Source organism: Poecilia reticulata, linkage group LG15, assembly GCF_000633615.1.
Source record: "Poecilia reticulata strain Guanapo linkage group LG15, Guppy_female_1.0+MT, whole genome shotgun sequence".
Lineage (NCBI taxonomy): Eukaryota > Metazoa > Chordata > Actinopteri > Cyprinodontiformes > Poeciliidae > Poecilia > Poecilia reticulata.
Window position 1 is genome coordinate 17,462,617 of NC_024345.1, and position 14,234 is coordinate 17,476,850.

At 39.9% G+C, this 14,234-nt stretch overlaps 1 protein-coding gene across 5 annotated transcripts; it reads left to right on the plus strand.

Annotated features, from left to right (window-relative positions):
- Window positions 1–17: 17 nt before the first annotated feature.
- Window positions 18–13,649, plus strand: mapk8a (mitogen-activated protein kinase 8a). Of its 5 annotated transcripts, none has more exons than XM_008429708.2 (12): window positions 18–252; window positions 5,751–5,917; window positions 7,055–7,184; window positions 7,335–7,393; window positions 7,500–7,638; window positions 8,258–8,423; window positions 8,659–8,730; window positions 9,854–10,036; window positions 10,133–10,257; window positions 10,388–10,451; window positions 11,923–12,000; window positions 12,893–13,648. In XM_008429708.2, the coding sequence occupies exons 1-12, from the start codon at window positions 151–153 to the stop codon at window positions 13,084–13,086; spliced, it is 1,479 nt and encodes a 492-aa protein (XP_008427930.1). In that variant the 5' UTR covers window positions 18–150; the 3' UTR covers window positions 13,087–13,648. The 5 variants fall into 5 exon arrangements, with proteins under 5 accessions (XP_008427930.1, XP_017164452.1, XP_008427931.1 ...); XM_017308963.1 differs by lacking the exon at window positions 18–252 and adding an exon at window positions 2,895–3,132; XM_008429709.2 differs by lacking the exon at window positions 18–252 and adding an exon at window positions 4,939–5,341 and having other exon boundaries at window positions 12,888–13,000.
- The last annotated feature ends 585 nt before the right edge of the window (window positions 13,650–14,234 follow it).

Here is a 14,234-nt window from a genome sequence, read left to right on the forward strand (position 1 = left end):
CCTCTCTGCTTTTAAACACTTGATTGGATTAACATCGCGGTTTGACAGCGACAGGTCAGAGCCACCAATAAGCGGGTGGTATGAGATCAGCTACACCGATTTAACTAAATCCGTCTGACGCCCAAAGGTGCGGTGGATCCCCGGGGGTAGATGCGCTGCTACGCTGAAGCCTGGGAAGGACGAAGCATCCCGCTGCTGCAGGGCAGCTCCCCGACGATGATCATAACACTGCGGGCTCTCTTCGAACAAGGGGTAAGAAGATGTATAGTAGCTCTGCCTTGCTGCTGGGAGTCCTGTCCATGCCGCTGCGCTCAGCGTCTGTCTGCAGGCCCCGGGATATCTGCACAGAGGCAGGATTTAAAAAAAAAAAGAAAAGCAAAAAAGCAAAAAAGAAAGAAAGAAAAACGATCCGGGGTTATGAGGTAAGGAGCATGTGTCCTGCCGCTGAGCGCGGAGTTAACGCAAATTTACCGAATGTCCTCCTGGGCACCGCTTTGGAGTCACATGCGCAGAGCATGGCACGGCCGTTGTAGCGTATAGAAATGATGCATGAGCTGTAGATGGTGCCCTCACGTTGTTCTACTATGCTGTTCAGATTTCTGCAGAGCCAATGAATGTCCTTGTCCTCAATTTAGACCCCACTCTGGACAGATTTAAAAAATATGCTTTTACAGATCAGACCATTGAAAATATGACATTAAACTGAAATTAAAGGGAGGTGGCGACTGTATTGTTATTAGCCTGCAAATCTAATAAGTTTACTAACAGGTTCTTGATGTAAAAAAAAAAAAGTGTCCACATAAACGATGTAAAACCAAATTGTCTTCTTGAATTTTTTCAAATGTTGACACAATCACAAAAGTCAATGCAGTTTATTGGGATTTGCTTTGACAGACATAAAGGTGTGCTAGGTTTAAGAACTTTAACAAATAAAACACCAGTGTTAGATTTGTTTATGACAGGAGGAGAACCATTAGTCATGCAAGAAAGAAGCTTTCAAGTCACCACATATTGGGGACCAAGAAAACATCTGGTAGAAGGCGCTGTGGAAATGGAACCTTGATTTTACTTTGTAGACTTCATAGAAAATGCACATTATCCTCAAAAAACAATTTCCCTAGAAAAATATAGAGGGAGTAGTAAAATCATGGTGTGGGAATACTTTTATTCAGGATCCCCGCTAACCAGAAGAAAAACTGCTCACCGTTGACAGGAAGATGGAAAAGGCAAATACAGGGATACTAAGAAAACCTATTAGAGGGCCTTTAGTGTTACTTTGAGATATTGCTATAGATTATTAGCTTGGTAAATATAAGCAGTTTAATGTGGAAAATCCCAAAATGGATTAGGTGAAGCTTGTTGATATTTGCTTTATCAGGAATGACTTAAGAGATAAAAAGAATGGAAACATTTACTTTCAGTACAAAAAGTGAATAACAGTGACCCAGGAACAAGCTCTAGCAAGGGACGTTAGACCACCAGTTATAAATGTGTGTTCATAAATATGTTCATGGGTTTGTGTGTAAGTTAGGATAGTTGAAAATACACAGTAAGCTATTCATTTATAGTGTTTATGTGTCCAATTTCACTCTCTTTGCTAGTTTCTACCTATATCATATTTGATATGTGAAGTACCTCCCTTTACATAAAAGCATATCTATATGTTAGAACGGTCCAATCAAAGGCCAGTCCTACATCCAATTCGGGCTGCACAGTGGCGCAGTTGGTAGAGCTGTTGTCTTGCAGCAAGAAGGTTCTGGGTTCGATTCCCGGCCCCGGTCTTTCTGCATGGAGTTTGCATGTTCTCCCTGTGCATGCGGGAGTTTTCTCCGGGTACTCCGGTTTCCTCCCACAGTCCAAAAACATGACTGTCAGGTTAATTGGCCTCTCCAAATTGCCCCTAGGTGTGAGTGTGAGTGTGTGTGTGCATGGTTGTGTGTCCTGTGTGTCTCTGTGTTGCCCTGCGACAGACTGGCGACCTGTCCAGGGTGTACCCCACCTCTCGCCCGGTACGCTAGCTGGAGATATGCACCAGCATCTCTCCCGACCCCAAGAAGGGACAAGGGTGTAAGAAAATGGATGGATGGATGGATGGATAGAACGGTCCAATCAAAGGCCAGTCCTACATCCAATTCGGAATGTATGGCAGGACTTCAAAAAATGTTGTTGACATTACACCATTACCCCCAACTGTGCCTGAGGTATAAAAGACATGAAATATTTAAATATCCAAACATATCATAGAGACTTCAAGTTGCAATTGCAACAATTGATCCAAAGTAGCTATTGTAGGGGGTTGAACACATAATCAAGCCATTCTTTTCAGATTTTTATTTGTCATTTTTTATTTTTGGAAAATCATGTATTCATTCATGCAACAATTATGCAGTGCTTTCTGTTGGTCACATAAAATTTAAAGACATTATACTGGAGTTTATGGCTTTGATCTAGCAAATTGTACAATGCCAGGGGTTTCTCTCAAGAAGAAAATCAAGAATTGCCCAATTTGAGGACATTGATCTTCAAAGACAGGTTGCAGAGGAATCAGTTTTCCCTGAAACTTCGTATGTTCAGACATGATAAACGTGTTTTTGACCTCCTGACTGCTCAGTGATTCGTACCACTTCCTCCCGGGTCGTCTTTGTCAAAATTGTCTGACATTTAAAAAATTTGCATGCAGTGGCAACATGCAGCCTCGATTTGTTGTAGCATAATTGGAAACAGGAAGTAACTAATCAAAGCGGAGCCAGACGCAGAAAGATTAACGTAACCTATCGAGGAGAGAACGGAAGTAGACCAAAACATTGTTTCATTTGCATAGATGGGCAGACGGAAGGAAGGCAGGAAGGATGGATGCATGGAGGAGGAGGCGGTGGGTGTGTCTCTGCCTGTGTGTGACGCGCCGCTGGGACGCATGCCCTGTGTGCGCACTGCGCGTCCTGGCCTGTCAGTAGCAACCGGTTGGAAACGTAGGCAATGAAATTGGTGAGGTCACGTATTTTTAAGCCGCACGACGGGATAAACCATCCTTCAGCGGCGGCATAAACAATCGGGGAGCCGCTCCGGATCGGTTCGAAGTTCGCCGGATCCGCTTTAGAACAGGATCGATCCCTTGTTGATTTGATGACAGAGGTAAGATGAGGATTCACACCTCAGCTCCTCAGACTGCGCTGCTCATTGTTTGGGCCGTGGGGGGAGGGTCGTAAATCGTTGCGTGCATGCTGCTTCAGCCCCTTGCTTTTACATTGCAGCCCCATTTATCCCCCAGTTCATGATTGCTCCCGCCGTTGTATGATAAAATAGCTGCAGCGTTCAAATTAGGCACAGGCTCTACAGTCAGCACCAACAGCGCACTCTGTCATATTACGATGTGGGTGCCATTATTATCGCTGCCATAATAATGTGCCTGTGTGCGGCGTCCAGCCGGCTTAATCTGGCTGCATCAGTTCAGTATGCATGTCTGTCTCCTGATGCAGCACTTCAGTCATTTTCCTTCAACCGCCTCCGTCAGGACGAAAAGGGGCTACTGCTGTCAATTTAGATTGCAATCAAAGTAACCGCGGGGTTTACCTTGATTTCCTTTCAGGATGAGGGATTTAGAAGCAGGAGGTCTCCTATTTTTGTTTTATTTGCTAGGCTAATGTTTCCTACGAAAAAAAGAATAGTATTTTTCAAGAATATTTCTCGTTTTAAATAGTTCCAAGCAGTAGCATTTTGTGAGCAGTTATAACCCACATCATGTGCATACATGATGTGGGTTATAACTGCTACTGCAGGACACTTCAGCCACAAAAGGTCATTACAAAAGAAGCTCTCTCTTCAGAATCTTGTATTGAGAATATTAATGGAAAGTTAAGTGGAAGGAAAAGTGGGATAGGAACAGGTGCACAAGTGGAGTCACACAATATATCAAATTGCAATCGTTCTCATAACTTTATGCATTATCACAATTGTGAAGGAATGCTTGGATGCAATGCTTTGGAGGTTATTTATTTAAGGTCAGATGCAACTTGGCAACATGGTCTATGAGTAGAATGGCATTTCTGTGTTAATCTCCTTTTTATTGCGTTTTGTAATATGCAGACTTTTCTAAGAAACTAAATATGAGGTGTTCATTAGCTGTAAGCTATAAGTGAATCAACAATAAATTAGTGCAAAACATCACTCTTGTGTTATGAATCTACATTAGTTTGACATTTTTAAGGAATTACAAAAACAAACTTCCACATGTTTTAATTTGTTAAAATGTTCATGTAAATTTTGGGTTTTAATAATTGGTTTTATTCAGCGTTTTATATAAACCAAGATTTTAGTCTATTTTAAGCACTAAATTCACAAAGCAACGTTACAGTAGCAGCAAACATTTCACATGATTTACCACCTTCCATTTCAAATTAATTTCTGAGTAAACTGAGCTGCTTACTGCAACATGAGAGGAATTCTGTGTATTAAAAATATTGGTAGAAAATGGATAAAAACGGAGAAGTCAGAGCATAAAATAAGTCTAATAATGTGAAGCACATTATTTCGAAAAGGCTTGAACCAGAGAGGCTGTGCAGCAGGCGGAAGGTTCTGCTTTTGATGCTTGCCTCATGGCAGCACGTCAGAAAGTTAATGGGAAGTGTTTGACGAGTATGACATGTTTCTGCATCCACTCTGAGAAAGATCCTGGACTGAAGGTGAACACTCCGGTGACCCTTTAAGCTGCCGTCACCGTCCTCTGCAGGACCCTGTTGTATGTGATATTGCGGCTGGAGTACCGGCTCAGATTCCGTACTCGAGAGCAGTTTCAGAGCACTGATGTGTTTTGTGTGTGACTGACCCAAAAATGCAATCTGAAAGTTTGTGATTGATTTCAGGGGAATTTGTTGATTTGACAGATGATCCCATTAATATTTACGGCTGTGAGTGTGTCTGTTGGAATTTATGGCATCTAAAGCTGCAAAGTGAGAAAACCTCTTTGTAATGCCTCAATTTTGATTCCTTTCACTGACAACCGCAAAAAGAAAACATCAACTGAATTCAAGACATCACAACTCTAATAAGCACAGCTGCCTTCCTGTCTGAATTATAAAAAGAAGCTGCACGTCTATTTTCATTTCTGCGAGGGAGGTGGATGTTACGGACGTCTTTGTGACGTTGGCGGAACAGAAGGGGAGCTGACTCACTTCGTTCTGGCAATTATTTCCCTCATATGGACTCGGCGTCGGCTGTGTGGATGACCGAGGAGGGTGGTGGCACTGTTTATGCAGAGCTGGAGAAAATGAAAGATCTGTTTGAGCTTCATGTAATCAAACAGTCGACAGTCTCCACTGGCACAAACCTTCGTTTTGTGTTTAAGGTGAGGCCACAGTGCCTTTGTGCAAATGCAAATGTGTCTGTGAAAGACCCCGCTTGTAGAAGCGAGCTGTCTCAGAGGAATTATCGCCATGGTTGGTTTTCCAGCGTGGCACAGTCACCCGGAGTTCTGTTGCATGCGATGGAGCAGAGCTCTGATTTGCTTGCTGTTCTGCCATCGCCAATGATGACATCCAATCTTTAGTCCATGTGGGTTTCCAGGATTTGCTGAGAAAGGAAACTGCATTGCATCAGTGTGAAATGCAGCAGTGTCTAAACAGTTTTCTTGAGTGCAGGATTTTCTTCTTCCGTTGCTGTTTTTCGCTACTTGCCACTCGCCTCAGCAACTCCTGCGATATCCGTGGAGTCAGTCTCGCTCTGCTAGATACTCAAACCTGTTTCCTTCTTCACAGAGGACATTTTTGGATGCACAGAAAGCAGTAATAGAAGACTTTGCCATGAACAAAAACAAGAGAGACAGGGAGTTCTACAGTGTAGACGTCGGGGATTCAACGTTTACAGTACTGAAGCGATACCAGAATCTAAGACCCATCGGCTCAGGAGCACAGGGAATCGTCTGGTGAGTGGTTCAACATCCTCCTTGTTCTGCTAACACCTATGCTGTGAAAAAATAGGTGACTCTGCGCTACACGTCACTGAACATTTGATCAATAAACTTTTGGTGCTATTTTTGTGTTAAATTTTGTGTTGGTTATACTTTTTTTATTAGAAATGCACTGAGCAATTGGCTCATAATCTAAATAATTTCTTTTTTTTGTTTGATTGACCCTGACTAGTGTTCAGTTGGAATCTCACATTAGCTATGCCTTTTTATTTTTAAAAGATATTTATTAAGAAATGAACTTTGTACATTGAGAAATTGTCCTAAATTAAAAATTTTAGGGCAGTTTTCAGCTTGTTTGGTCCTAGCTTGTGTTCAGCCACTCAAAAACCTTAATCATGCTCGGTCCCAATCATTGATTGTACCATACAAAGTGCCAGATCGAGCTGACAACAATGCTTTTTAATGTGAAAAAAAAAACACACAGTTGGCTATTTTCAGTATCATAATGTCAGAGAAGAAGTCATTTAAAAGAAAACTGTATATTTTGCATGTTGACATGACTGCAGTTCATTTTGGCTGCGAAAGAGAGAGCATGACTTTCAGCAGATACTAGGAAGCCTCAATAGTCAAGTTGGGTTTTTTTTTCCTTTAAAGCCAAAAATGTTAGAAATGTTGCCAACCTTTTTGAAATCTGTCAAGAGATGAATCAACATTCATTTTGTACCTTATGCTGAGTGTGCTGTTCAGCTGAGTAGTTGCACAAATCGTGGTATTAGGTGGTAAGGCCAGTTTAAGATGGTGACTCCATGAACTTTTTTATTTTCACATTTTATAGCAACTACATTGTCTCACACATGTTAACATTTAATTTCCTTATGCAAAAAAATTGACTGTTCATATCAGTAAGACTGAAGAAAGCAGTTCTTCAGTCTTCCTAAATTAAAGTTTCTAAAGAGAAATTCTAATTGGCTTAATCTAAATTGGTTGGTCAAACCTATACGAAAACCTGACAGTGGGAAAAAAAATGGTAACAAAAACCAGAATGGTGCATCTCTACATTTTATTGCTTTTGACTTATTTGAGAGAGAGTAAAGGCCTTGATGTCAGCTGTTGCCTTTTTGATGCATTTCTCTTGCTATCTTTGTCCTTCAGCTCTGCTTATGACCAAATCCTTGAACGAAATGTTGCCATCAAGAAGCTGAGTCGACCCTTTCAAAATCAAACCCATGCTAAGAGGGCGTACAGAGAGCTAGTCCTAATGAAATGTGTCAATCACAAAAATGTAAGTGTGCCACTATTTTAACATGCAAAATAGCTGTGTCCTCTATTTCACAAGTAGATGACACGGAGAAAGAGCATTTTGTGTGGCCTGAGCATGTTTAAACGGATGCGAAGTCCCAACCTAGTTATTTTTTTTAATTTCTATTCACAGATCATTGGCCTGTTAAATGTATTCACGCCACAAAAATCGCTAGAAGATTTCCAAGATGTGTAAGTCAATAAAAATAGCCTGTGCAGTTATGGGAATCAGACCTTGCTGTACCTGTTGCCAAGATGACTCTCTGCCAGGATCATGAACCCTTTTCTTTTCTACCAGATACTTGGTAATGGAGCTGATGGATGCCAACCTGTGTCAAGTGATTCAAATGGAGCTGGACCATGAGAGGCTGTCATACCTGCTCTATCAGATGTTGTGTGGCATCAAACACCTCCACGGTGCCGGGATCATACACAGGGTGAGCAGCAGCTGGCCACAAATATACAGCCTGAAGTTGGGCCAATGTTCTGAGGTGTAAAGTCCTGAGCTGGTAAACCTGCTGTGATACGTGACACTAAAGTGTAAGGGCATGCAGTCAAGTGGCATGATTAGAGGATCACTGGATGAATATAGTCCTTTAACTACTGACAAAAGCATTTTATAAAAACTCTAGGTACAATGTAAAACAACTATTTGGTATTGCAATAATCTCTGCTAAAAATATGCATGTATAAAATGTTAACAGACTGAGCCTAAAATCAGAGAGACCAATCTCAAATGTCAAGTAACCTTGAACAAACTACAGAATTTCCTGCACATTTTGTGTAGCTGACATCAGCTGATGCAGCCTACTATCCTCCAAATTGAGAATGACAAAATGTATCATTTTGCCATATGCATCAGTAACTAGAAGGACACTCGGAGAGCATATCCTCATAGTTTGAAGGAAAACAGACCAGTCTGCCCGAACCAGACTGGTCTTGGTTTGGGCACTGGTCTCACTTTTACATTGATTCTATAAAAGTGAGAATCTCAGCTGCCCGTCAGATACAGCCCCCTCCTAACTGATTAACCTGATTAATGTCATTTTTTTTCAGGATCTGAAGCCCAGCAATATAGTTGTCAAGTCTGATTGCACGCTGAAGATTTTGGACTTTGGCTTGGCTCGGACGGCAGCCACAGGCCTCCTGATGACGCCATATGTGGTTACACGCTACTACAGAGCACCAGAAGTTATCCTGGGCATGGGCTACCAGGCCAATGGTGAGTGATTAGTTTAACACAGCATCTGTTGTCCAATGTTTCTATTTTGGGAACAGAAATACATATACATTTGTTGAACTAAATCTAGCTGTAACTCGGGGATCCACTTGATGCCTGTTCTAAAAAGAAAAGCTAATTGTAAGAAAATGCTCACTAACAAGCTTGTTATGTGTAACTAACCTGTTGCTCTGCATTCCTCACTTCTTTTAATGGTTAATGTGGTCTACTTCATTAGTGGACATATGGTCTGTGGGCTGCATTCTGGCAGAAATGGTTCGCCATAAAATCCTTTTCCCTGGAAGGGACTGTATCCTTCTGTCTGCCGAGTATGTCCTCTACTTTGATAGTCTTCATAAAAGCCTTTTGATTGTGTTTGACTTTTTCCTTTGTTTGTTTTTTAAAGCTATTTGGTTTGAAATTACATAAAAATGCTAATACGCACAAGTCAATTAATCTCCAATTGGTAGATGTTGGTTGCACATACATTTTGACATGAACATGGTCTCTGGCTTTTTTTTTTCTCTCATGCAGCTTGCTCATTGCTGAATGGTCTACATCTTCATCATTGCGCCTTTGCCATTGTCTTTGGTTTTCTCTCACTTTATTTGTTTTTACGTAATTTTTTTTCTCTCTATCATTTATTTGCATGTTCACCTGTCTGTCTTCGCTGTCTTCCTAATGTCCATCCCAAGTGGATGTGTGGTCAGTGGGATGCATTGTGGCCGAGATGATCAGGGGGAGTGTTTTGTTCCCTGGCACTGATCGTATCCTTCCCCTCATTGATCAACATGTCATCATTTCATTATGAAGACGCCCACAACCATGAATGCTTCTTCTGTTGTCGTTTTCTATCCATCATACTCTCCATGACCTACATTGCTTGTGCTGCTGCACCCACCTATGAAACCTTGAAGTCACCTTTGTGATAAATGGTACTAGTGAGTGTGTGGCATCTGCTTTACTTTGTGTTGAATATCTGTAGAGTTGCTTGAAAGTTTCTGAAACTTACAATTGGCCATATCTCTGCATAAATAAGCATTTTGATGTAACAGCCAAGAGTTTTTCACAAGCCCCATACATGTAATTCAAGTGTTCCCAATTAAGATGAGTTAGGAAAAAAAGTGATTTGGACATTGTTACCATTTAGGTAAATTGCATATGATGGGGATAATTTTGTGCATCTATAGAACTTGTGATGATTTTTCATTATGTCCTCACTTTTAACTTGCGTTTAAAAACGAAATAATATACTGTTAATCATTACTTTCAACCTTCTGCTCTTAATTTTACTCTGTGTGTGTTCTTCTGTTTATATGAAATCACAAGAGTTGCATTTAACTTTTGCACCCCAAAACAAAGTTAAATGTCAAGCTGCCCTTCTGGTAGCCTGTGTTTGTGTGAGGTCCTTTCCTTTAACATTTCCACATCAGATATCGACCAGTGGAACAAGGTGATTGAGCAGCTAGGCACTCCATCTCAGGATTTTCTAATGAAACTGAATCACTCAGTGAGAACGTATGTAGAAAACAGACCGCGGTATGCCGGATACACTTTTGAGAAGCTCTTCCCAGATGTGCTCTTCCCTGCTGACTCTGATCACAACAAACTGAAAGGTATGCAACATCCTCTGTACAATAAAAGCAAATAGATTTTTATTTGTTTCTTATGAATACCATTGCACCATATCTGCTTGTGGTATCTTGTTGCAGCAAGCCAAGCCAGAGACCTGTTATCCAAGATGCTGGTGATTGATGCGTCAAAGCGCATCTCTGTGGATGAAGCCCTGCACCACCCATATATTAATGTTTGGTACGATCCTGCTGAAGTGGAAGCGGTGAGTGGGTCTCTGGAGAGATGAGCAGAATACACAAGCTTTTGTCACATTGCGTAACGTGCCATTTCTCTTGCTGTACCAGGATGCCGTTCAAATCAAATTTGCTTTTCTGTTCTGGTTTTATTTTTAGCCGCCTCCAAAGATCCCAGACAGGACACTGGATGAAAGAGAGCACACTGTGGAGGAGTGGAAAGGTTGGACAACCTGGTCATCTTCCTAGCTCTGCGCTTAACATATTCATTTGTTGTTGACTTAGTTTGAAACGCATAAATAAAGATGCACCAATGTTTCCATCCCTGAAAATGCTCCAAGCAAACATTTTTGATTGCCTTTATCATTTAAACTTAGTTTAAAAAAATAAAAATAATAGTAATAATAAACAGTTAACAGTTTTTTTAGGTAACTTATTAAAAAAAACATGACATTGGAATGGAAAACTATTTCTATTTTTGAATCTTAAATGTATATTTCCTATTTTCACCATTTGTAGTAGTGCAGTGATAATAATTGAGAAATAGGAGGAATTGGAAAGTGTGGCTTGCCTTTGTATTTCACTCAATAGAGTAGAAGGACTTCTTGCTACTAAAAGAGCAGAATATTAAGCTCTGTGAGATGGGAGCATATTTTCAAATAATTCCCCCACTTGAATTACCCAGATCTGCTGCCCATCATTCTGCTGTCCCACAAACAGTCGGATGTGAAAATGATTTCAGGGCAGGATAAAATGCAATACAGTCCCACAGAGAGCAGGTAACCCAGTATCCACATTCTCAGCAGCAAGCATGGGATCCTAATCAACACACCAGGGTTTCATAGAATCAAAATAAAACGTTTTAAGGGCACATTTGAAATATTATCTTAATTTTGTGTGCTACCCTTTCAAATGCTGCCATGAGAAACTGCCCGCCTGATTTACACAGTTTTTTTGTTTTGTTTGTTTTTCTGTAACGTTCCCTAACAAATGTCTGAGATATTCACATAACTGCTGATTAACTGAGATTAAGTTACACAGGTTGATGTACAACCAAGTCAGGCAACTTCTGGAGGAAGTTGGTTTTACGAGATTAGTGATTCTGAGGAAAGGGGGTTAAATGCAAATGTATGCCACACTTATGAGATTTTTATTGATAAAATAGTTTGAAAACATTTCACTTCCACTGTATAATTAAACACAAATTTTATCACAAAAATTCCAATAAGATACACAGTAGTTTGATAAGATGTGACAAAGTTAAGGGGTATGAAAACATTTGCAAGCTACTATATGTATGGAAAAGAATAACTGGATTTTTTTATTTTATTTTTTTCACATTTGGATTTGTTACGAGTTCAAAGCATTTTAAATTTTATGTTTTTTCTACTGTGAGGAATATGATTCTGTCCTGCATAGGAAAGACTGTGATTAAATATCAGTTTCAGTCGTGCAGCACGATGAGCTCATCTCAATGCCTGTCAGGTGATAATGACCCTCTCACTCATTTTTAGAAGGGTCACACACCAGCATGCCCAGTCCAAATTAGAATTGTGATGTTGTTTTGGGATGAGCAGTATGTTACGCACCCCAACCTTAGGCAAAAGATTTGATGTTCCTGAATATACCCATCGACAATTTCCATTAAACCACTGAGCTTGCCTTGACCCTTTGCTGCGCTTTTTGTTTTCCAGAGCTAATTTATAAGGAAGTGATCGAATGGGAGGAACGAACAAAAAATGGAGTGATCAGAGGTCAACCCACTGCTTTAGGTGAGTAATCACTATAACTTGGGTTAGTTAAAATATGGGAGAATTAGAGTAGATGCACCACCATGTTGATTATATAAACTTATGTCATTGGGATTAAATATTTCGTAAAGATTCCTTATTTTGCAATTATATCAAACCAAGAATAATGTGCTGTGCAGCCCCAAGGTAAATGTAAAATTTTACAATGACACTACCTAATATTCATTTGTTTTGAAACGACACAAGTAAGGGATTCTTTCTTCTTCAGGACTGACTTGAAAACCTGCCACAGCTGATAAATATTGGTAGTTGTTTGGTGTATTCTAAGAACAGGATTTTGAGCTCTTTTTATTCTTTCCAGTCGTGTTGCTTGAGCCATGATTTCTACTCTGAAAGAAGAACATGCAGCTCTGCTGAAAGCTGCAGAATTTTGTCACATTAGTCTCTGCAGCTGAGTTAAGCATGGCTTTATGGTTGTGCTGAGGGATGCAGAATGCTTTTTCGTTTTTACAGCATTTTATGAAGGCACACTTTTTATTTTTGAAGATTTGTTCGGTTAAATAAGAGCAATAAATTGTGGTGTAATTATTAATGATAACAAGTAATTTAACCAGTTTTTGCTCATAGTAGCATAACCTACTTATGAGAAAATGGCTGGAAATTAAAACATTTGTAGATTTTTTTTATCTACATTGTAGAGCTTGAGATGGATGTACGGATTTTTAAAAGACAGCAAAACTTTTAAGTAATTTTTTTTTATTTTCTTTATGTTCTAAACTTTGTAAAAATCACAATTTTGCATTTAGATCTTTAGCTGCTATGGTCCCCCTCTAAAGTCTGAGCTCATCAGAAAATGGCAGTGCTCTATATGTTTCAGTGAAACCTATACGTTTGCCTGTTTTTCGCAGCACAGGTGCAGCAGTGATCGACAGTCCTCCTCAGCCCACATCTTCCTCCTCTTCTTCTTCCTCCTCCTCCTCAGCCAACGACGTCTCCTCCATGTCCACAGAGCCGACCGATCCCGGCAGTGATCCCGCTTTGGGCTCCGAGACAGACAGCAGCTTGGACAGCCACACCTCCCTCAGTGCGCTGGCCTGCTGCAGATAACTACACAAGCACACATCTACTGTACATGTTCAAAACAAACCTTCCCTCATCAGCGTGTGTGTATGTGTGACGGGAGAGTGTTTAGGTAATTGTTAGTTTATAGAGTTGAGGATTTGATGTACAGTTTGTTCTTTGTCCCCCCGCCCCATCCCTCTACCTGACCTGTTCTGCTGTAAATTATTGTGGTTTGAATAAGGTGATATTATGATTACTGTATTTTTGCTGCAAGAGGCAAAATGCGAAAATGTTTTGACGTGAAACTGTGACGTATGTAGTGGGAAGGATATGAGTGTACTTTATCTACTGCTGTCTTTTTTTTACTTACTACTGCAGTCAAAAACCATATTGTATTGACTGCAAAATCATGTTGGGTATATTTTTTGCTTTTTGTGAACTTTGGAAGGAACATATATCAGTTCTCTCAGACAGTAGTTTATAGCACATTTCATCTTGAACTGTAATGATGCAAATGAATGATTTTTATTTTCAAGCTGTTACTAAGTTTTCTTGTAGAAAACAGATCTTGGTGTGTCCAAGTTAATATATTTCTTTTTACAAACCCGTCTGATTGTGTGTATCTGAACAATCTAATGACAGAGTTTGATTTTTTTTACTATAAAATAGTATTAAGATTTTTCCTTATTTGCAGACATAAATGTAATTTGTAGAAGAAGAAGGGGTGAATGTAGAGCAGAAAAATCTGATTTATAAGGAGCAGGGAAGTGCTGTGAAAAGCTAATATACAGAATTGGCCACATGTACTGGCTCCATGGTAAAGGTGTTGAAAAGCTGTAAAAATATATTTTAGTGCAATTGCATGATCTCACATGAAAAATACAGAAACTTGATCCCTTGACTTGAAATTTTGATAAATATTCAACCTCAAGGACAATTACTTTGTATGTGTGAGGGCAGGGGATAATTCATTTTAATAGTATTGATACCAATATTAATACCTGCTCTTTTCCCAATATTTTTAAACGTTTCGTCTTCTGAAAAACTAAAGGAAAGGGACTTGTAACCCTGAACCATCAGTTCTCCAGGACAAATGAGATGCTCTTGCTCATTAACTTCAGTAAGTAAAGCATCATAAAAAAAACTTCAGGTATGTGTATATTAAAGGCATATAAATGGTCAGTTTGTGATTT